The sequence below is a fragment of the Vanacampus margaritifer genome, chromosome 12 (assembly GCF_051991255.1).
Source record: "Vanacampus margaritifer isolate UIUO_Vmar chromosome 12, RoL_Vmar_1.0, whole genome shotgun sequence".
Taxonomy (NCBI): Eukaryota; Metazoa; Chordata; class Actinopteri; order Syngnathiformes; family Syngnathidae; genus Vanacampus; species Vanacampus margaritifer.
This window is the reverse complement of record NC_135443.1, coordinates 16,698,384-16,721,443: the sequence shown is the minus strand read 5'-3', so window position 1 is coordinate 16,721,443 and position 23,060 is coordinate 16,698,384. Positions and strand designations below refer to the sequence as shown.

The 23,060-nt window shown below is 39.7% G+C and overlaps 1 protein-coding gene across 24 annotated transcripts in view; it reads right to left on the bottom strand.

The window, feature by feature from the left end:
- The window catches only part of dst (dystonin), a 113,155-nt gene that overhangs the window by 69,847 nt on the left and 20,248 nt on the right, over positions 1 to 23,060 (bottom strand). For 17 of the 24 annotated variants that reach the window (XM_077581808.1, XM_077581804.1, XM_077581806.1 and 14 more), the window contains 21 exons: positions 18,242 to 18,303; positions 16,890 to 16,979; positions 14,936 to 15,034; positions 13,415 to 13,492; positions 12,304 to 12,396; positions 7,878 to 8,044; positions 6,212 to 6,324; positions 5,999 to 6,105; positions 5,802 to 5,921; positions 5,625 to 5,720; positions 5,403 to 5,530; positions 3,487 to 3,580; positions 3,067 to 3,221; positions 2,587 to 2,995; positions 2,378 to 2,506; positions 2,227 to 2,304; positions 1,806 to 1,967; positions 1,611 to 1,715; positions 1,397 to 1,492; positions 1,207 to 1,332; positions 952 to 1,104 (listed from right to left, as the gene is read on the bottom strand). In XM_077581808.1, the coding sequence (XP_077437934.1) occupies positions 952 to 1,104; positions 1,207 to 1,332; positions 1,397 to 1,492; positions 1,611 to 1,715; positions 1,806 to 1,967; positions 2,227 to 2,304; positions 2,378 to 2,506; positions 2,587 to 2,995; positions 3,067 to 3,221; positions 3,487 to 3,580; positions 5,403 to 5,530; positions 5,625 to 5,720; positions 5,802 to 5,921; positions 5,999 to 6,105; positions 6,212 to 6,324; positions 7,878 to 8,044; positions 12,304 to 12,396; positions 13,415 to 13,492; positions 14,936 to 15,034; positions 16,890 to 16,979; positions 18,242 to 18,303 (2,660 nt within the window). Of the gene's footprint in view, positions 1 to 951; positions 1,105 to 1,206; positions 1,333 to 1,396; positions 1,493 to 1,610; positions 1,716 to 1,805; positions 1,968 to 2,226; positions 2,305 to 2,377; positions 2,507 to 2,586; positions 2,996 to 3,066; positions 3,222 to 3,486; positions 3,581 to 5,402; positions 5,531 to 5,624; positions 5,721 to 5,801; positions 5,922 to 5,998; positions 6,106 to 6,211; positions 6,325 to 7,877; positions 8,045 to 12,303; positions 12,397 to 13,414; positions 13,493 to 14,935; positions 15,035 to 16,889; positions 16,980 to 18,241; positions 18,304 to 20,663; positions 20,869 to 23,060 lie in introns of those variants that run through there. The other 7 variants (XM_077581807.1, XM_077581826.1, XM_077581825.1 and 4 more) reach the window with 2 other exon arrangements.

Genomic DNA, 23,060 nt, shown 5'->3' with positions numbered 1-23,060 from the left:
TGATTCCAGACAGACATATGGGAAAAGAACAGTTGATCGTCCCAACCATAGATATCTATAAAGACTAAGATGTCTCGTCCACGCTGCTGGCCAATGGAATCTACCACCTTGCCACAGTCACCTCGCTCCGCCTCATTCATTACTATGTGCTTTTATCGTACATGTTCTTTTAAATAACTCAAAATAGCGGTTTACCAAAAATCAACTGATTATTGAGCAGTTAAGTTGCTTATAATTAATAATCCATATAGTTAATAAATATTCATCCGGAACTATTACTACTTTATTAGTTGGTGAGAAAGCGAACCATGTGTAAATCCATCAAGTTTGAAGTGAGATAACAGATTTTACGTTTGTTCAGATCACTCACCTTCACTCAGTCAATACAACAGACTAGACTGCCTGCCTGTGACAAGATGGCCGCCCCGTGCGGACATTGTATCCTGTGCCGTAAGACATCTCGTCTTTACAGATATATATGGTCCCAAACACTTAATTCCGATGTTAAACATGCTAGCCGTGTCAGCCTTAGGTTAGCTTAGCACTTAGTATGGCTTCTCTTCTCTCGCTTTCCTCATTATCCCTTCGAGAGAACGATACTTGTCAGATGTGTAGCTTATTTACAGAGGTGATGATGACTGACTTAGGAGTGAGTTCGCAACGCGTTTCCACACTAGTAGCCAGCTAAGCTTGTTGCTAACTAGCTGGTTGTGGCGTAAGTAGCACCTGCCACAAAGCTTTTTGGACAGTTTCTGTGGTCTGAAAAACTTCTGTGATTCTCAGTTTTGCTAATTAGTGTTTTCCTGAGGCGCAAAATACAAATTTTGACCGCAATCTGTGATGGGAATCCACTTTTTTTTCCGAGCCTTGGTTATTACAGGTTTATTGTCCAGCTTGATAACCATTCAGGGAATTCAGAACACATTTTGGACAATTGACTGAAGAAGACACCTCTATCTGTCGATAATCACAGATGGCTTTGACAGGGATAGAAGATCGAAGAGGGCTGTCAGGGTTCCTGGGCTTGAGCTGCACAATATTCTTGGCACGACCCATCAGCCCGGCTACAGTGTTGCGGTATTGAAGAAGCTGTTCTTTTTCTTCCTGAAGAGAGACAACCCCCAAGAAGTGTTATCCCCTTCAGGTTTCATTGAAAGTATTGGTTAAGGTCATGCATTGCCGACTTGCATGCTGGTGCAAGTTTACCATGGATTCCTGAATGAGATCCTCCAGTCTGTGCAAGCTGCTGGTTCGGTCACAGCTGTACTTTCTCTGAATGGCGTCTTGCAAGCTCCTAAGGAAGTCCATGGATTCTTTGGCATCGCTGAAAAACTGCACAATAGGAGAAGAGCCGTGAGCAATGGCCACACTGTTGTGACTTAAAAGGAGGACACACCTCAAAATAAATAGCGTTCTCCTTTAGATGCTGTTCCACACACGAGCACAATTGCAGGATCCAACGCCACTGCGTTTGCATGGCAGCTCTGTATGCCTGCAGGCAACCGTATTAAGAAATTAGACAAAATATGCATTATTAAAAAGTCTCCATTGAATTTTAATAATAGCATGCAGGGTGGAGACAGTCCTGCAATAATAAAAGGTTGGCTTACCTCAATAGTTAACCTGGCTGGGTGACTCTTAAAAAGAAGACGTTCTGCCAAGTCTTGCACAGACTTGATCACTTCCTCCTTTTCATCAAGCTCCTTCATCAGATCCTGTTTGGACACATTAGAGGATTTTTGAGCAAAAACAAAGAACCTGTCAAGCATTTGTGAAATCGTTACGGCTAAATGAGTCAAACCCACAGCATGGTAGTCTCTTTTCTTGGATACGTTGCTGTTGCGATCGCTCCAGTCAAAGGCGACCTCCTCTTCCTCCTTCTCGTTGAGGCAGATAAGCTCACGTGTTGCCTGCGACACAAAGTCATGCAGGCTTTCCAGGTGGCTTTGTCGCTCCTTTGAAGACCTCTGACAAGCACACGTTCAGAAATTCAAATTAGATAAGGAACGAAGCCTTTAAGATTTAGACAACATTCTTAAAAAAAAAAAAAGTACAACTAATCTAGTCAGTACAGAACATTACCAGCTCTTTCTTGAGCAACACAATTTTCTATTACATTTTGATGTCAAGTATGGGGCAGCAAAATTTCATCATGCGGGTCACAAATGGCCCCCAGGCTGCAATTTTGAGACCCCTGATTTACATCACCCTCAAGATATGACTTACCAATAGTTTCTCATACTGCTTCTCTAGACTGTTCAGTTTTTCTGAGTAGGTTAGTTTCAAGGGTAGATTCATCTGAATCTGCAGGGAATAAAAGTCATTAGATTTCAAACAGATAAAACATTTTGCTCATTCGTCATGCAGGATTACTCACCTCACTCAATTTGGCCTCTTTCAGACTCATTTGAAATTCTTCAATAGCCCTGTGTACCGCTTTGTGGTTTCCTAAGTGTGCCGCCACGCTTGGCATGTCAGATCCCCACTCTGAGCGATCCAACTGCAACTGAAAAAAATATATACACAAAGAAATTCAGGCGCTTGATAAAATGCATGATAGACTAATGCAAAGCTTTGATGGTTTACCTGCATGTCGTCCACCCAGTTCAACAGGTCCTGAATATATTTCATGTTCACCTCTTCTTCTGTCAAACTGGAGTCGGCTAGTGAGGACTTCATTAAGGGTTTGGGGATGTGCATGTGTGTCATATGCCTGAGGCTGCCCGGCTCCATACTACCAGCACTGCTCATGTAGGTTTGCTCTGAAGCAGACTGCAATCCAGGGGTCAAGGACGGCGTAAGGCTCGAGGTGAACGTGGAGGTATCAAACCCTCCGTGGGTGAGCGCAGGAGGAAGGGAGAAGCCAGAATTCAGGCTCTGCGTAATGCCCGAGATCATCATTTTGGTCTGCTCTGTTGTTAAGGTGCGGCCTTTGCTGTACACAGATGCGCACTGCGATCTCAGGGATAGAAGATCATCTCGCAGGTTTGACACCCTGGAATGCAACATTGTGTAATGTCAATATTTGTGCAGTATTTTTATACAAAGTCATAAATAGATTCTTACCGTCGCACTAGTTGATCTGTAAATGGAAATTTCCCATCTAGAAGAACTTGGATGTCCACTACTTGCTGTCTCAGGATGTTCTCACATTCCGAAAGGTAGCCGGCGACCTCGGCTTCATTTAGGAAATGGATGCCGGATTCAAGACGTTTAACATCCTGGGAAAACAGAACACATCGGAAATATATGCAGTTAGCAGACACAAACAGCAACAAGTTCAACAGTTCAGTGGTTGTTTTTCATTCACCTTTGACAGATGCAACCCATCAATAAATCAATTTTGTATGGAAATGTTTATTTTCATTGTGTGGGATAATACCTGCCAACATCCTACCTTTCATTTTCTATATGCTAATTTAAAAAAAATAGAAATGGAATAGAAAAAAGAAAAAATTGAGATAAGTCACAAAGTACAAAACTTACAGATTGCAGTGAATTTCTTGCCAGCGACAACTTGTCTTCACCGTGAACGCAGTCTCGCTGAACCCTGTTGGCAATTTTCTGCAGCGTCTCAAGCCTAAAAAACAATGCAGTATTTTCTTGTATTGGTATGAACAGGAAAACAAAAGTCAAGCATGCACTTGAGACCCACCTGGATCCATAGGCGATGTTGTTATTAAGAATATAAGAGCTGTTAATTAGGAAAGGTTCCGATCTAGTCCTAGTGAAGCCATTGTCACTGGAACCGTAGCTGGCAAAACTACTGTTGCTGGTAGATGAGACCCTGCTTAGGAACGCCATCTTTTCTATCGTCCACTAATTGTTGTAATATTCTCTCATTGTCCACTGTTTGGATCTTAGCCTCTAACAATTACCAAACAGATGGAAGGGATGTCAACTTGCTCACATTTATAGCGTCAGATTTAGGTGAGGGAGGGTGTGAGGTGTGAGGGTGTGAGACCAACCCACCCTGAAATAATATTCTGTCCTAAGGGGAACAAAAATCACACACAGGTTGAGACAGTGCTCCTTTATAAAAGCAGCCGAAGGGTTGTAATTGCTGTTTCTGACAGTTTGTTAAACACACCCTTATTTTACTGCTGCTGATGTGGAGTGTTTAAAAACCACAAAGGCAGGGGTGGATACGCCCATTTGTACAAACTATTGTCAATAAAATTCCCAAAATACGTTTCCATAGGAATAGGGTCCAGTCTGCAAACAAACACTGATACAGTACATGTGGTCTGTTTGGAAGTTTGTGTACATACAAAGTTAGAGTCATATGATATTTTGTGTGTTAAGGATTTTGCAGCCATAAATTTCACGACCTAGATAAAACTGTTATCTTACTGAGCAGCGACTGCATGTGAATGTAGCAAATTTGGGGTTTTCGTCAGTGAAAATTAAACAGTTCAGTTATGTTGAAATTTTGGATAACTATTTTCTGTCAAAAACTTTAGGGAGATATTTACTGGTTTATTTTTTTATTTAGCTTAACACCTGCTCATGACCCTGGAAGCTCCCTGCAAATTGTGTTAAAATTTGAAAGCAAACCTATCTTTTCTCTATATATTTATAATTAAAAGAAAAAAAACTTTCAACAGTGATGTTGAAGTTAAAAAGTTGTTTTATCAAACATTTCAACAAAGTTGTTTTTTTATTTGGACAGTGACATTTTCCCTTTTACTGCAAGTAAACATCTGCTCGAAATACTGTATACAACTATCGCTATCAATATCGGCCCTGAAAAATACCCAATATAGATCATAGTCACAACATTAGGTGGACATTCACACTCTGTATTATGATCCAGTGGATCCAGTGGATCCAGTGCTGGATCAAAAATTCTGCCTTGACAAGCAATGTAGAATTGTTATCATCACGTTTTCATTGGCACAAGTACTTTAAAATATATGCTTGTGGTTGTAAATTTAATTGAAGTAGGATTGCACTGCATCATACTGAGGGCTGTGTCTAATATTGTAGTTGCCTTATTTAGCTGTATGATATAGGTGACAACTTCAGAAAAAAGGTTTTAGTATAATGTGATGTTCTTCTACGCCGCTGCATATAAACCACTACCACAATAATATATATTGTTATGGTGGTATTTTGATTGCATTAAGGCCACTGAGAAGAAGTCACAATTTAAGATGATAGAAGACAAATTAGGCCAAGGCTTGAATGCATTAATCACTGTCAGTATTTCTTAACATTTTGTATATTTACTACTTTAATGAAATAAAGAAAAAAGATAATTTGCACCAAATAACCGCTAACAATAACTATTAAACAGTGCAAAAAAAAAAGTGGCGATGGTAGTCAAGCCATGATGACAGACTGAACATACTATAAAAAGTAATGAATTTGCCTGCCAGCGCATACATAGAGTCACATACCTTTCTACCTCAGGCCTCAGGCTCTTTTCCCTTTCCAGCATGGCAACAATTAATTTTCCCCACTCCTTCTCCACATCATTTGGGTGATGACCCGGCGGCAAATGTATTCGTCCAAATTCAATCCACACCTGGAAAATGGCACAAATGTGACAGGTTGTGATAACAGTAATGTACAGTATTTTTAACAATGTGCCCAAAGCTGGTCATTTGGGATTTGCATACCTCAAGCATTTTGTAGAAATTTTTGATTTTTGTCTTCTCGTTTTCCTTTAGTGGGATGTCATGTTCTTTAAATTGCAGGTATTGCGTGTAAAGTGCCTGTGCAGAAATTGTGAATCAAACTAAGTGCTTTCATATAAAAGAATACAAAGAGTCATAGATAACATAGTAGTTTGATACCTTAAGTTCAGCAGGACTGTTGGGGAATGATCTATCGGACATTACGGCCACATTGTGTTTGATCCACTGACTGAGGTATTTGATCATGTTCTGGTACTCCACCCATTTCATGTCAATATCCTGTAAAGCGCATAAGAAACTGCATCAGCATGTGCATAAACAAAGGGATGCGCTGGTGAGTGATGTCATCAACTTACATTTGGGCTAATTCCTTCTCCACCCTCGGGTACTCTAGGGAAGGCATCATACAATGTTGAGACGTATGTGATGACTGACTTTTCGTCAGGAGACTGAACATCTACGTCTAGCAAGAGAAACAAGAATGAGTTCAGTCACAAGAAGTGGAGTCGATATATAGAATAGAATGGCAGCTCATGTAGAAATGAACGAATGATGAAACCAGCTCACACCTTCTGGGTCGAGCAGTCTGGCCACCCCCAGTTGCTCAGCCACACCAAACGCGTTCTCTAAATTGGATCGGTTGGTCTGCGTGGACACCCGGCTCATGTCAACTAAATCGGGTCTGAAAAAGACACAATTATAGACATCCATGAAAGAGTCTGTAATAGAAATGAGCTATAGTAAGCTTCTGTGCATGTAATGAGCCACACATGATCGTTAATGTAACTAGATGAACAGAAATACATGATCAGGAAACAGTGTCTTTTTCTTGGTTAGAGAATAGTGCTTTGCTTTGAAGACAAACCAATAGCATGTGATCCATTATACAAGGCTATTCCAAATTGCAAACCAAGTGCATGTTATTATTTGTGGGCTTTAATTGCTCCCACTATTGGCTCTCATCCCTCATCCACGGAATAAAATGTTTATTCCTCTTGGTGTGGCAGTGGGGTGAAAGAGTGATTAGCATCTTTTAGTTTCAACCCTGTGGCATTCCTGTGTGGAGTTTGGATGTTTTCTCATGTGTTTTCTCATTCCAAAAACATGGCTGTTGGAAGACTTGACTTAAAATGTCCAATGTGTTCTATCAAGTTCTAGCTAGATTGTGATCCACACGACAAGCATGAGTTCTTATTTTGAAATGACAGAAAGTTGATAAATCAGGAGGAGACAAAAGGAAGTGGTAAACAAGGAAACGGAATGAAACAAGCAAGCCACTGTGAGATGCTACTCTAGTTATTAGCTTGTCATGTTAATGCTAGCATTAAATACTAATTGTCAATGCAAAGTACCATGTCGATGTGCCCTGCAAATATGATGCCCTGAAGACATCTGCCTACTAGCCTATGTTAGCTTAGCTTCTCCTTCTGCTAAGTGGTCATTTTGTCTGGTAAGATGAATTTAATGTATGTTTAGGAACCAAAGGCAATGACAATCGAAGTTTGTTTCATGTATAAATAGTAATATTCTTCTCTCTTGATGTTTTCAACTTGATGCTGGTACCTCAATTTAAATAAACTACGGTATAAAGAAGAAAGGGTACCATCTGAGTTTATCACCTACATTTCTGCTGTTGTTGGCTGTTTTGAAATTAAGGCACGCGTGCCTCATTACATGCACAAAACCTCAAATAACTCGACAGTATGAACTGTGAACGCTTGTTTGTCTACGTCCCCTACGACTGCCTTGCTACAGGTGCAGGGTGTAGCTCAGCAACGACCCAAATGATAACAAGCACTATCGAATAAACTGTTGGTGTTTATTATACCGGTGTTTCCCAACCTTTACTGAGCCAAGACACTCATTTTGCATTACAAAAATCTCACACACACGCAATGATGCGCACCAGCAAACATAACTGTCCCAAGAAGTATGACTACTGACATGATGATGACCTCGTCTCAATTTACTCAGAAATGGACAGTGTGTGAAATTCGGGCCTGTTTAATTAAACGAAATACTGATAGGCTATACTAATTGTTTCGCCTGTCACTGTTAGTCGCTGGCATAGATAGATGAATGATGATATATCAATATAAAATAAATCAAAATCACATGTCATAATATCACATGAAGCTTGCTAGCTATGAACATTATGAAGTGCACCATTTTTCATGAGTTCCTGCTAAATCATTGCAAAGCCTTACATGGCTGCAAATAGCAGTGTACCCGTACCTGTATTTATGGATGATGGCATTGAAGAGTCTCCCATCCCTCCAGGAAGTAGTAAAATTGTCACATCTAACGCCAACGTAGCCCTCCGTTATCTGCTTGGACCACAGCAGCAGCCTCTCTTTGGCCGTCATGTCCTGGGACTCGCCTGTGACGTGAATCTCTGAAATCTGTAGCAGAAGATAAATGATGCAAATGATTCAAAGACATGTTCATGTTATTCAGTTACAACTCGGCATCAAATAAAGGCAGTTTTTTTTCACTTTTCGTTATTGAACAGTTCAGACCAATATTTGCAGCACTAGCAGATAACGTTACGTAAAGCCTATGATAATCTATGACAGCTTTGTGTCACCTCAAACTATGTGGATTTTCACAGCACACAACGTTTTGCCAACTAGTTCAAATGTTTTAGCACATTTTAAAAGTTAGGACACAACTTTATAGGCTTTTAACAGGCTAAAAGACTATTAATACTGCTGCTGCTGTTGGTGGTATAGGTGTGCACATGATATAAATCCAAACTATGGACCATGCGAAGTGATTGAGGTGATAATAGATAGCAACGGATTTTTTAAGGCTCATTCTATCTTATACATATACAGTATAGCTCATGTCCAAAGGCGGTTCATTTAAAATCGCAATTAACAGCATGATCCGTTTACCTCCCTTCGGCTAGGAATACATTTAGCACGTTCTATGTGACCAGAGCAGGTCCTCCGCCTGGTCCTCCTGCGTGGCTGAGAGTCCCAAATAATCCTTGTGAATATTTCCTCACACTTAGGGTCATCCTTACTCCTCAAAGTCTGTAACATGTGCTCCACTGCTCCGAAACTAACAGCCCTCCTGAGCTGACGTCTGATTAGCTTCCTCACAAGCAGACCACCCTTAGGTGAGATACCTTCAGAGGAGATACGATAACACTTTTGATCTTCAGTGGACCTGAATCTCCCAATATCTGGACAGATGCTTCCAACTGTGCAAGTTATGGTCTTACTAAGGACTTCTTTAGAGGCATTAATTGAACCAAATGGACTGGCGTCTTGTAAACACTGGACACCGGTATTGATGTTATTTTGACTGCTTAGATGTTTCTCCACATCTGAAGGTTTTTTCAGAGTGTAATTTCCTTGGATGTCAACCACAGGAAGCTCTTTGTCAGATTTCACATGATCGTTAGATTTGTGGTTGTATCTCCTGAAGTAGCGACGACCTTTGAGCTCCTTGGATCCAGGGATCAGTGGAGCTTTCTTGGGGTCAAGGTAGCATTCCTCTTTTGGACCCCGCACACAGCCACAAGTATTCCCCATAATTCTTCCGTCGTTTCTAGAATTGAACTCCAGCGGGTTGTTATTGAGCCAAGAATCCGGCTCAATCTTGTCTATTCCACTGACAGCCAAGCATTGAGTTTCCTTTCATTGACTCTGAGAACTGGTCAGGCTCGCTCGCTCTTTCCCTCTCTCTGTGTATGTCTTGCTCACTCGTGTGACAGCGGAATCCATTCTGACCTTTGAAACACTTCCCTGGCTATGCTAATCTAGCACAAACATCATAAATGCACACGCAGCTATGACCCACGTGTTTGCGGCTCTCAGCTGAGCAAGGACGAAAACTTGTGTGCGGACCAGTTTGGGGCTGGTTCATCGACTCTTATCGACGAAGTAAGCAAATGCACATCACAAGTGCCTGCTGGGTTTCCCTAGATTTGTGTGTATAATGAGGTCATGTTAGCCTTGAGAGAAATTTTGGCTCAGTAAGTTGGCCCACTGTGACCCAGACAGCGTTACAGTCGGCTGTCAGACAGCGCGGGTCGACATGAGCATCGCTGGCAAATCCAAGAGCTTTGTCTTTGTCTTTTAATCAAGACACATACAATGGCACAGTCGGAGGAGGCTTTCACACCCAGCGGTTAAAACAAACTATTTTATGTGAACAAAAGAACAGCATGGCAGCTCAAAAAGGAGCCAAACACCCAGACCAGGAAGTGGTATCAGACCATTACATCATAAGTACACAATTGGTACCAGCCAATAGAAGGATACAAATAAGGAATACTATAATAATAATAATAATAATAATAATAATAATAATAATAATAATAATAAATTGTATTTGAATTAATTCGATTAATTAAAATGTTATAACATTTTACAATAAAAATAAATAATAATAATACCATTAGCTTAAACTTCTAGAGAATACATAGTGAATATTTTGCAACCATGTAACTTGACTAAAAATAACTGCTTAAGATATCTATTGAAGGTCAAAGTCAAATAAAAGCCAGCACACTTCAAACTACAGTGTAATTACACACAGTGACAACTTCATTAAGTACACCAAGAAACTCTAATGCAGGGTTACCCAAATGTATTAAACTTAAAACCGGAAACAATCCCTGGGTACACAGACTGCTAAAACAAAAATACTGTATTGTCATTTTAAAGTCAAACAAAAAGCCATTTGCCTAAAAAAATGCAAATGTTTCTGTTCGATGATAAAAATTGAACTGTGACTTATTTTTGAAAACCCCACTCTAATGGTCAATCCCCCCACAAAAAAATTGTCACTAATATTAGGACGAGCGAGTACCGATACCAGGTATCGGTAAACAAATTCATAGAAAAATGCCATAGATTTCATGTAATTTTATGGTAAAATGTTATATTGGGATACATACGACTTTCTTTGAAATAATCTTTTTGGGGGAAATGTTATGTATCAAAAGTACTTGTGGTATCGGTATTGGTGACTAGTCAAGAGTTGATTACTTGTACTGGTATCGGTCTTACAAGTGGTATCAAACATCCCTCCCTGATTTATTTCATATGAAATTTAAAAAAACTGATTGTGACTCATATTGGGAAAGCAATATATACATGTGGATGTGGATATAGTTTGTAAGTGGTGTGCAGTGGTCAAAGCTTTTTTTCCCCCATCTTAGCATTTTCCCCCTAACCAAAATATTAGGAACAACACTCAGGATGGGAGATAGAATGGGATGGCAAATTAAAGCCAAAATACGAGTATATTGGATGGTTACGAATGTGTTTCTCTAACAAATTAATATTGCCATTGCTGAAGTAGCATTAACCAGATGTAATGTTACTTGTGCATGTATCTGTTTTAGTCTCAGTGATTGACTCAAATAAATGACAGATGAAACTTTGGAAAGCACACATCAGGGCAACCCAAATCCGAGAACAACACCTGAAAAACACATTGTCAGTCAAATTGCTCAAAGCGGACTCTTTTGTGATGAACACGCACAGCCACTTTGTGTAATCAAATCTTATCTACGGGCACTTGGTCACACACCAAAAATAAATTGTATCACCTTTACAAGGATTCAGCAGTCAAAATGAGGAGCAGACACTCACAAGACTGGCAGAATACACAGTTCATTAATGTTAATTTAAAAAAAAAAATCACCAAAAGCAATGGGAAAAGCATGACAGGGATGTGTCAGCCAAAGCCAGTCAAAATAACTGGATTAAAATATTGTCAATCTTTTGTAAGTAGTGATATTATAAGAAAGCCGAGGGTGTATTTTAGTCTAAAATGGCTCATGGATTTCGCCTGACACGCCTGGAAATCAAGAAGGAACAGGCCTCTTGCTGCAGGACCGACTGCTGCAAGGCTTGCGTGAGACTGAGTGTTGGCATCAGACGCTACCTGTCAAAGTGCTCAAGTCGAAGCAAGTTGTCTCGTGTTCTTCCCAGGAACTCTCGTTTTAACTCAAAAGTATTATCATAAGAATTTTGTAGAAAATTACACACACACAAACACAAAACAAAATTATTAAATGGCATGTTTATAAAAAGGTGGCTAGGCAGTTTTTGAGTTAATTTAAATACAAAACTCCTGTCTTTTGTTGTGCACTTGGTGAGGTAATTGTGGCAACACAAGCAACACAACCACGTTAGACATGTTATTATGAAAACACTATATTTTAAAAATGGTTGGAGTATCTTATGTCGGTCGGCACCTTACAGCTAAGTTGTGTAAAAAGCACTACAGTTTATACAGACACCATAATTCAACTTTATGAAAGTTTCAACTATATCAATAACCCAATGCAAGACAGAAGTTGCCGGGAGGACTGAGTGATAGGGAGAATTACTTATTATTATATTAGCACCTGGATTCCTGGCATGCGCACACACACATTAACAGAGTGCACTCTCTGCTTATCTATAATTCTCAGAATATTCAGCCAAGAACATGAGCTCATCTCAGAGGACTCCAATCCAATTTGGAGCGGAATCAAAATACAAATGCTTGGATCTGCAAAGGTACAAATGTTGTACTTTCATGGAAATGGTGTTGTTTGACACAACCTCATCATGACCTCATACTTTAACTCACAGCTGAGTTCAAATTGACCATTAGCACATTAAATAATATATGATCACATGATCACACTGACCTGAAAGTGCAGTATTATGGTCCAGATCAATCCCAGGGTCAGTTTCGGATTGCCATCTGTGATGTCATCATTCCTGATATTTACAAGTTTGACCTAGAAATGAAAAGACACATTAGATAAATATACATATGGCAGATTTACATCGTACATACAGCCTTTTTGTGTGTCAAAATGTGTCTGCAGTTAGCAATTTGACCACATTTTTCCATTTCTCCACAAGGTGGCACAATATCCACTGATGGAGGAAAACATGCTTCTATTATAATAGGGCTGCTCACTGAAGCATCAGACAAAAAGCACAATCACCGTTAAATAACGGCACAATCCTGAAATGTTTATTTATCCATCCCAGTCAATACAGACATTCAATTTCTGGTTTTGACAAAACTTGGAATGAATGTGAACTGCGTTTGACACAATAGAACATCTCCATTGTGCACATCTATGACTCCTTTGTTTGGCGCCTGGGCGTCACATGTGGCAACAGCTGAGCCGGCCTGCGCTCACATTATCGCACCCTGACTGTGGTGGGGGAGGGGAGGCCAATCAAACCCCTCCGAAAACCCACTGATGAGATTTGAAAACCCAGTGATGTGATTTGAAGGCAGTGCTCCTTGAGGGCTCACAATTACCAGTCGTTACTGTGATCCGAGGTTTTATTGAGCAAAACATATAAAGCCTCCAGTCCACGTCTGCCAGCTGGGTGGTGTGATGTGAAATTCATGAACATGGATGGACAAATGCATTCAAGTACTGTATAAAATATTCTCACCAGTTTAGCATGTTAGCATACATAATATGCCCACAGGATTATTAAACATACATTGCGCTGTATACGATGATGAATGAAAAAAATTGTAGTTGGGTCTTCAGACAGCCATTGACTAGAGCTGAGCAGCCGCCCCTCCCTACATGCAGATCATGCACTGTGCGTAAGCCCCCATCAGCCGTGGGGGGCCCAATTTTTCACGAGGGGACGCATTGCTCCGCCTCTAGGCCTAGGTTAGCTAGGATACAAACACCAATCCCCAATTTAAATGACAAAGGAAGACCCATTTGTTATCGACTCCGTTGAGAACTAGTTCATACATTGAGTTGGACTGAGTCTCACCTGCCGTCTCTTTAAATAATCCAGTGCTATCTGTACATTCTGGAGCCTGTGGAAGCGCATCCTTCCTCTCTCCCGAGGCTGTGGACAAAAGACAAAAGCAAGGTCATCAGGTTGTGTTCACTATCAGTGGACCAAAAAGGAAATAAAAAAGTTTAGTAGCATGTAAAATAAAGGCCAATCACAGTTAAGGATAATAACATTTTCCATCAATTCCATCTCTAGCAACATGCTTGAATGTGCAAATCATCTAGTTGGTAGCTTTATTCATTTCATTCATTTTCTCCAAGCCACTGTCCAATTTCTTGCACTAATGCTCATCGACGTTCAGGTACCAAACACACCGCAAGAGGGAATGAAATGGAAAATGCAATCAAGCTAGGATGCAGCAGCTGCAAAAAACAAAAGCGCTGCATTCAGACTCTAAACAGCAGCATTTGAAATCATTCACTTGTGAAGTTGTCCTATGAAGTGAGATGTAAATATAGCTGAATACCAAAAAAAGAAGATGAAAATGTCTCATGAGGTTTGAGAGAAATTTCTTTTTTTCAGCCAAACATCTTCCTCACATAAATACAATTCTAGCATGAAAGTGCATCATCAATGATCATGTACGTCTATTAATATAAAACCCTACATGGCTAAATGCAATCTGAATCTGCTAATATAAACCCTAATTCCAATGATGTTGGGATGTTGTGTAAACAAAAACAACACCCAACACTCTTCTCTGGGCCGACCTAATCTGAGATAAACTGACGCAACGTGGAAAGTTTGCTGTGGTCTGACGAGTCCAAAGTTCACATTTTTGGAAATCATGGGCGTTGTGTCCTCCGGCCAAAGAGGAAAAGGACCATCCAGATTGTCAACAGTGCAAAGTTCAAAAGCCAGCATCTGTGATGGTATTGGGAAGTTGTTAGTGCCCATGGCATGAGCCCATGGCATGAGCAATTTGCACACCTGTGAAAGCACCATTTGTGGTGAAAGGAACACATGTACAGGTTTTTCGAGCTACAAAGTCTGCCATCCAAGAAACGTTATTTTCAGACACGCCCCTGCTTATTTCAGCAAGACAATGACAAGCCACATTCTGCATGTGTTAAACAATGTAGCTTTGTAGTAAAAGAGTGCAAGAACTTTGTATATTGGCCTGCCAGCAGACCAGACCTGTTTTCAATTGAAAATGTGTGGCACTTTATGATGCACAAAATACGACAGTGGAGAATAACACAATATGTGACACAGCATTGGGAACATGTTGCTGTCATCAAATTAAAAACTATTGAATGTTTGTAAAAAATAATAATAATTTAAACTGTATCAGTTTGAACATTAAATTTCTTGTTTTTGTTGTGCATTCAAACAAATGGAAAAGGATTCTCAACTCATTGTATTTTCATTGGAATTGGGGTTTGTACACAAAGACAAATCAGTGGGATCGTTTTTACACCTGTGCTAAGTGGCCACAGCACACTGTCATGTTAGTTGGTTATGAGGGCGTGGGAGTGGGCAATCCACACGTACCCCCTTGTCATCATCCAGCACGCCTCCATGCCGCTCAACCGCGCATGCTTCTGTCCCACTCACCAACCGCAATGTCTTCAGGACATCGCGCTCCCTCGGCTTATCAGGCCAAAAGGCAACACATGGGAGAAGGAGGAGGGGGAGGAGGGTGGGGAAGTTGGGGGACATGGAGACAGACACAGCGGCCAAATCAAAGGAAGTCAGACAATGGACAGAAAAACAACCCAAGAGCAGAGGAGACGGGGGGATAAAGAGGGAAAACAGCAAACTAGATAGCTGGAGAATGAACGTTAGTCACAGTGGAAGGAACTAATAGGGTAATGTACATGGGAATACTGTGCAGTAAAGCGCACAATGACATGATGATTACTGATGGAATGTACAGTACTGTGCAAAGGCTTTCAGTCACCATTAAATTTGCTGTTTTAGTTCAGATGTCGTGCACAATGTAGCAATTTATCGGCCTTTGTATTACAATAACTTTATTAGACTGACTATAGCGTCCCTTTGGTCTGTGTCGTCGTCATTTGTCTTTCACATATGCGCATTTTATATAGCTGAAATGAAAATTAAAGATCGCTGAAACTAATATCTTGTTAATGGTTAATGGAAAAATAATGGTAATAGAACCATAATGAGGACATAATATTAAAGTCATTTATGTCACCTTTATCTAGTCTATTTATTGTTTATGTCAAAAAGGATTTTTATTCAAACAAACAGACAAACAAACAAAAAATTAAGCAAACATTTAAATAAATATAGCTGGTAGAGGTTTCAGACCTTGGCACAGTACTATATGTATATTTTACTGGCATGTTAACAGAGGGGATGAAACAGTAACATGCAGCAGCAGCACCAGCAGCAGCACGACAGTCAACTAAAGACTCTCTTCGCTACCAATTGTGGGAACAACAACAAAAAATGGACCACAGTTACTATTTCTATTCCTTAATTTTACTTCCAATCCATTCCTGTCTAATTATGGTCAGGAATGTATGACTTGGCCCCACTTAGCTGGAGATGTTAAAGTAGAACTGTAGTCTGTAAGTAAGAAGCTGTCAATATGACACAAATACATTCCATTTTCATACATTTAGCATAACTATTTATTATTGAAGCACATAAACAGCTCAGCTAATTGTACCAGCCAGCAGTAAAACAGATAAAGGGTTGGTCTACTATACTCACAGTGAAATGTAATAAGCCACTAGTTATTCATATCCCGTGCTTTTAATTTATAACACTCCTTAAAATTAGTAAGTTAATAAAGTTACTTAGCAAGTTACAACTTTATTAATGATTGCCATTATTCTTTGGCTGCAAATTGTAAAGTCCTGTGAACAAATGCTAAATGAGATAGCCCACTTGATAGCTTTACCCTGTTGAGGTACGAGGAGAAGGAGAAGGAGAAGAAGGAGGAGGAGAAGAGGAAGAAGAAAAAGAAAAAGAAGAAGAAGAAAAAGAAGAAGAAGAAGATTTTTTGATTTTGAAAAAATGACATTTATTTGCCGTACTTATTTACATTAAGAAGAAGAAGAAGATCATTGGCCAATTGGAGGGAGCAAAAAAAAAACAACCTCTGGACATACAGTAACCATCGCCAAGCAGAAAGAAAAATAATGTGGCAGCCCAAAAAATTTACTGCTATGAAACTTTGCAAGGACGTATAAGTTGCATAGACAGATGGCACTTGTTTGCTAGCTCATCAATAAGACACATAACTGATATTGCATGTTGATACAGCATAACACTATTTAGTTCTACGGCACAACAAAACATTACAAATCAATGTAGGTGACAATATTTTGTGTGTCCAAAAATATTGATTAAAAAAATATAAATAATTACAGAAGAAGAAGAGAAGAGAAACCTCAACATCAAAACATACAAGCATTCCAAAATATGTCAAAAGATGATTTAATAGTTCCAAAATTTGAAAATAGCAACTTACCAGTTTGTCTCCAGACAAGACCTCAAGCAGCGAGATCAAGTTATGTCCATCTCTCAAATCTTCATACAGGTCATTTATATGCTTCCGCACCTACATGGACATGTTAAAAATAAATAAATAATTCAAACGTGTCGTAATAAACACAACAAAACAATTGAGAAATTCTCCTCACAGGCTCCAATACATTTGGAAAGTGGAATTTAACTTCAAAACAATTCACAAATCAACAGCAGTATATCGAGATTTGTTAACTGAAAAGGGCAAGTCAATCCAAAAAATGTTCTTGTTCTTATTCTGATTAATATTGTGTTTGTGGAATATGAGTTAAGATGAGATGGATGTGAAACTTAAATTTCAGAGTTACTGCCGCCTTTCTGTTTCTGAATGTTACTGGAAACATACTAAACCATCCAAGTATTATCAACAGTCAGTTATGCACTTGAGCCCGACCACTAGACAACTTCCGGGTCCTTCTCCTGCCAGTATCTGCGACCTTGATGGCTTAAATAGCAAGCCTCTACAACCAGCCTCCTGCTGACCTGCTTTCACACAGAGCTTTCAACACTGTAATCTCACATACCAGCCACAGCTGTAGAGCCAAAATAGACCTGCACCCTGCACATGCTATTGGGTCAACCCAGCAGATTCCCAACTCTTACTCAGCACTTCTGATTTGTAAAGCATGGGAGTTAGTTAAAAAGAAAACACTGACCGACTCTCACAATCAGACATTTTTAACATTATAAAATAAATACAAATATTATGTAATATTGTTAACTAAAAGGTTACTGATGGTGTTGTGGCACACTCTCCTGGCCAATGCAGGCAGCTTGTGGATGAGTGTGTTTTTAAATCCATCCATTGATTTTCATATGCATGTCCTCATTGGAGTCAGGGGTGAGCTAAACCCTATCCCACCAGACTTTGAACGAGAAGAACACCTGAGACTGGTTGGAGGAATGTTTTGGAATAATGTTAATGGGAAAACATGAGGTGTCTAGGCTAGTCCACCAATATCAGAACCTACCGCTAATTTTCTTTTTAACAACAACAAGATGCTATTCTTGTTAGCGCCCTATTCCAAGCCAGTGAACAATCAAAAATAATTTATTGGTAAAATCAAATGATCCACTTTGATAGTGAGGCATGCCAGCGCGTGTCTGTCTGCTGTAGTGTTTTGTTAAATTCCACACGCACATGAAACATCACAGTAAGCAACTCCAAACAAAAGACATTCTTGATGACTTCTTGAGCCAAATTTTCATAGCATCTTGGCATTAATCTTGTGCATGTCAGAGCCCATTACAACATTTCAACATGATCACAATTTAGTAACCCAAATTAGCTCTTACCTTCATCAGATGCTGGTTTATCCATTTTGTGAATGTCTTCTTTTGCACTCTGTCCCTTTCATCTGAGGAAGAGTGAGAGAGAAAAAAACTGTGATCATGTTTTGTTTTTTTGTTCACAACCATATTACACATCACAGAGACAACTGGGCAACACACAACTCTCTCATCAGTCAGCCTCCCTCTGCTCTGTTTAAGCCTGTTTTCAAGTTAAGTCAAATTTACTTACAGTTGAGGACAGAATTATTAGCCCCCGCACACACACACACACACACACACACACACACTACAAAAATGTTATTGTTTTTAAAGAAGTTCACAAGTACTTTTAAACAGAGCAACATCTTCTCCTAGCTTCATTTTAGATGCTTACATTATTTTAGTTTGGACACAGAATTAAAAATATTCCACACAACAACAACAAAAACTACCAGCTTCAAAATTATTAGCCCTCCGGATCCTAATAGTCAATTGAACATCCTTTTTGCTGGATAACAGCCTGCAGTCGTTTGTTATAGTTTTTAACAGGTCTCTCACACTTCTTTAGAAGAATCCCAGCCCTTTCTTCTTTGGCAAATCTCTCAAGCTCCTCCAGATTTGATGGCCTAATGGCATGGGCATTCTTCTTTAGCTCACCCCACATATTTTTAATGGGATTTAAATCAGGGCTTTGTGCAGGCCCCTCAATTACATTCACTTTGGTCTTCTGGAGATAGTTCTTCACCAAGAGAGTCGTATTTTTTGGATGGTTGTCATGTTGGAGGATGAAACTACGACCCAGACCCACTTTTACTGCTGACTGTCTAAGGTTTTCTTTCAAAATCTCCACATATTTTTCTTTGTACACTATTCCTTCCACCTTGACAATATTTGCAGTTCCAGATGCACTTAAGCATCCCCACAGCATAATACTCTTACCACCTTGTTTCACTGTAGGGATGGTATTCTTTGGGTTATATGCCTCTCCCTTTTTTCCCCAAACATAAGAAGTGTCTCTATGGCCAAACAGCTTAGTTTAGTCTCATCAGACCATAGGACACGCTTCCAGTATGTATAATCTGAAAAAAATGATAAAAAATTATTCCTGATGTGGCCAAGTGATTCACTAGTGTCTTGGCAGTTGTTCTGGGGTCTTTACACACATCTCTCACTAGTTTTCTTTCCAGAGTCTTTGAAATCTTTTGCTCCCTACCTCTGCCAGGCTTGTTCTGTACTGTGTGTCTGTCGTTGAATCCCTGGATTACACTTCTCACTCAGTTCTTGACACTTGAAAATGCGTTCATGTCTTTGTTTATCCTTCTCCTGCGTTGTGTGCATCAATAATACTTTTTCTCAAGTCCAAACTGATTTTTTTAGTTTTCGGAATGGTAATTTCTCAACGGACAGCTCAATGATCCATACTGAGGCTTTTAGGCCATTTTTTAAACTTAAAGCTTGAGTGAAATCCCTTGATTCACCTGATCACCTTTAAGAACTTCACATCACTGCACAAACGTGGTTTTTGCGATTACTTAATAAATGGTCATTTCTTAAAGGGGGCTAATAATAATGTCAAAGATCGTTTTGGATTTTTCTTGATTAATTCTGTTTTGGTGTACATGTATATGAATAAATTGCACCTTCTAAAAAATAAAACTAGTATGTCCAGTAATGTTACGTTGAAAATCCATTGCTCTGTTAAAAAAAATACATGTTAAAATCATAGGGGGGCAAATAATTTTGTCCTCAACTGTACATAGCCCTAGTCTCAAAGGGCTTCACGGACAACATCCCTTCATCTAAAACCACAAGTGGGCAAAGGAAATGGTCTAAATATGGTGCATTAGAGGCGCGAAATGCTGTGTAGTGTAATGTCAGTTGACGAGGCGCCACTTCAACTCCTACCAGCACAGAATATGCTCGGCAGCATATGGATGGATGGGAAAATTGCAAATTCACACTGTGCCTGCTTTAAAAAAATCTCTTTCACATTCTGCTGCCATCTGTTGCACAGTTGTATTAAAGAATTGGAATACTGTATGAGTAACGCTTGCTGACCACATGGATTCCGATCCCCATTGCAACATGATCTCCATAGTGACATGTGTCTTGTATGCAAATCAGGGAAACAAAAGTGTTGTTTTTCCAAATAAGTGTAACACCCAGATGCAATTCAGTCTCTAAACCACATTCTGGATTAATTAAGATGGTTCCCGTCACAGCCGCTCTAATTTACACTCAGTGGCTGCCAAAAAGATCACACCCAATGATGATTACTCAAGAGTATGAGAGGCAAGGTCCAAAACAGCAACAGCTTATTGCAACACTGTGTATCATACCACCTGATCACAACACATTAAAATCTAAAACGCAAATTAAAAACTAATTATAAGTGCAGTTACATTAGCTACTATTAAGCAGAAGCAAGTGGGAGAAAAATACTAACCCATGCAACACATTAGCGTTACCAGGTGAGCCCCGAGTTCCCTGTCGGTTTCAAGCAGGTACTTCATCTTCTCTACCAGCTCCAGAGGACCATCAAAGGAATCGTGTTTCTTCTCGTACCATGTGGATGAGCGACTGAGGAGGCTGCCTGGGTTTTCTCCTCCTGCCTTCCTACCTACCAGCCTCGGCATCCCAAACGAGTCCTGTCAGGTTTTCCATGGCGACTCACTATTTTAAGCTGAGTTTACTGTTTATCCAGCCGCGGAGGGAATGAATGCTTCTTCTTGGAAGGAAAAGAAGAAAAGTCCAGTGTATTTTAGAGTGGTTCCTTCCAAGTAAGTGAGAGAGGCACAAAAGACACTGACAAAACAATGTAGCATGATTGGCTCACTTGATGAGTGAGATCTTATCTAAGAAACCTTAACCAATACAGATGTGCTCATCAACATCTCCATTGTGCAGATGCCAAGACTCACAAAACATTGAACACATCCAAGGCAACAAAATCCCAAATGGTGCAATAATGGTTTTAAGAAGTTTTGAGAAGACAGTGGATTAATTTTATTTTTGAAGGACGTGTACTGACATCATTTCTCAAAGGACTGTTTTGTTAGTGAAAGCCTGTTCACAGCTGGATTTGCAACACGTTTAAACATAATGAATCGGTCCCAACAGTGTGACGCGACTGCAAACGGGAAAGATATAAGGTTAACATTTTTGATTTAGCCTTCCTTCCTATTCTTTCCAATAAGAGATGTGCACCTTCTACCATATTACTAGTGTATTTTTAGTGCCTAAATTGGGAGCTACATTTGTTGAGTGGAGGTTGTTTGGTTACAAGAGGTCATATATGATAAAGCAGACGGTGGTTGGATAATATGAAGCGGTTGCGTATTGTTTTGTCAAGATACAATCCGCGGTGGTTAATTTGCCGTGACTGGCAACTCGCCACCTAGTTGACATGACTTTGTGATGCTAACCGGACGCTAAGTGGTCTTGACGGGACGGCTTGCACGTTGTGACCGCGCAGTGGCCTAAATGTGCACATTTGTGTTATTCATAACCGCTTGTAATTGTCTACAAGCATTCACGGCAAATTGGAGACATTCACGGCAAAATAACACGGGAGATTTGCCGGTTACGGCAAAATAACACGGGAGATTTGCCGGTTACGGCAAAATAACCATTGCCTAAACAATCACAAACTAACACTACAACATACAGTAGTAGTAACGTTATGCTACTTTTTCTTATGGTAAAACATTATGCCACTTTTCCACATATTAAAATAGTTTTAAAATGTGTAAAAGACATGTCTGTATTTTTCTTTTCTTCTGCTCCCACGGCCAGTCCATTCCATTCACAACATTAGCACATGGCTACCATGACCGAAATCACTGCTCCTTCAAGAGAGAAGTGTATGGCCGAGGCGTGGCCTGGTGCAGCTATTTACATAAAAGTGACACACCCCTAAAACAGGCTGTTTTGAGTAGAGCGTTTTTTGGCTGATTTAGGGACAGCAAAAATATTAGATCCAAAGTCAATTTTGACGAATGCATGTCACAGACATGCCTTTTACACATTTGAGAACTATTTTGGTATGTTGAAAAGTTGAATAACGAGACCTTTAAGTTATTGCACTGTGGAAGAGGGTGTAAGTTATATTATGCTCTGTCGTGATACAAATATCTGGTCTTGAACAAAAAACATAGAATGAAATTGTAAAAATAATTTTGTATATTGTTTTTTTCAACGCATATAAGTATATTGCTTAAAGAGGAAGACAACCCAAAAGTTGTCTTTATAATATGTTCTATGCAGCCCCACTATTCTAAACAGAGTATTCTGATTAATATTTTTGGTTGTGGAATATGAATTAAGCAACAAAATCCACCCACTTTTATCTGATTCAGAGTTAGGGGGTGGCCATTTTGCTACTTGCTGTCACCTGAAAATGACATCACAGCTACTCGGGGCTCAGGTAACGACCAATCACAGCACAGTTTGTGACTGTCACGTGACCAAACTCAGAAAACAGGTGAGCCGTGATTGGCCCTTCTTACTTGAGTGCTGAACAACTGTGATGCCCTTTTCAGTCGACAGCAAGTGGCAAAATGGCCGCCCTCTCTGATGTAATGCATATTCCTCAAATACAACATATATCTAATCAGTCAAGTTTTCTAATAGTTCACCATAAATATTCCATCCTTTTGCACGCTTATGTGCAACATAAAGAGTGTGGAAGTGAAACGTTTTAATTATTACATAATTATATTTAAAACATATTTATTGACTATTGTTCCGCTCATTATCATTCAACGTTACACTGGGATGGCTTGACTGACCATCAGCCATTTGCTTACATTGAAAGATGGTTGGCTTTTAAGATTGGTGACTA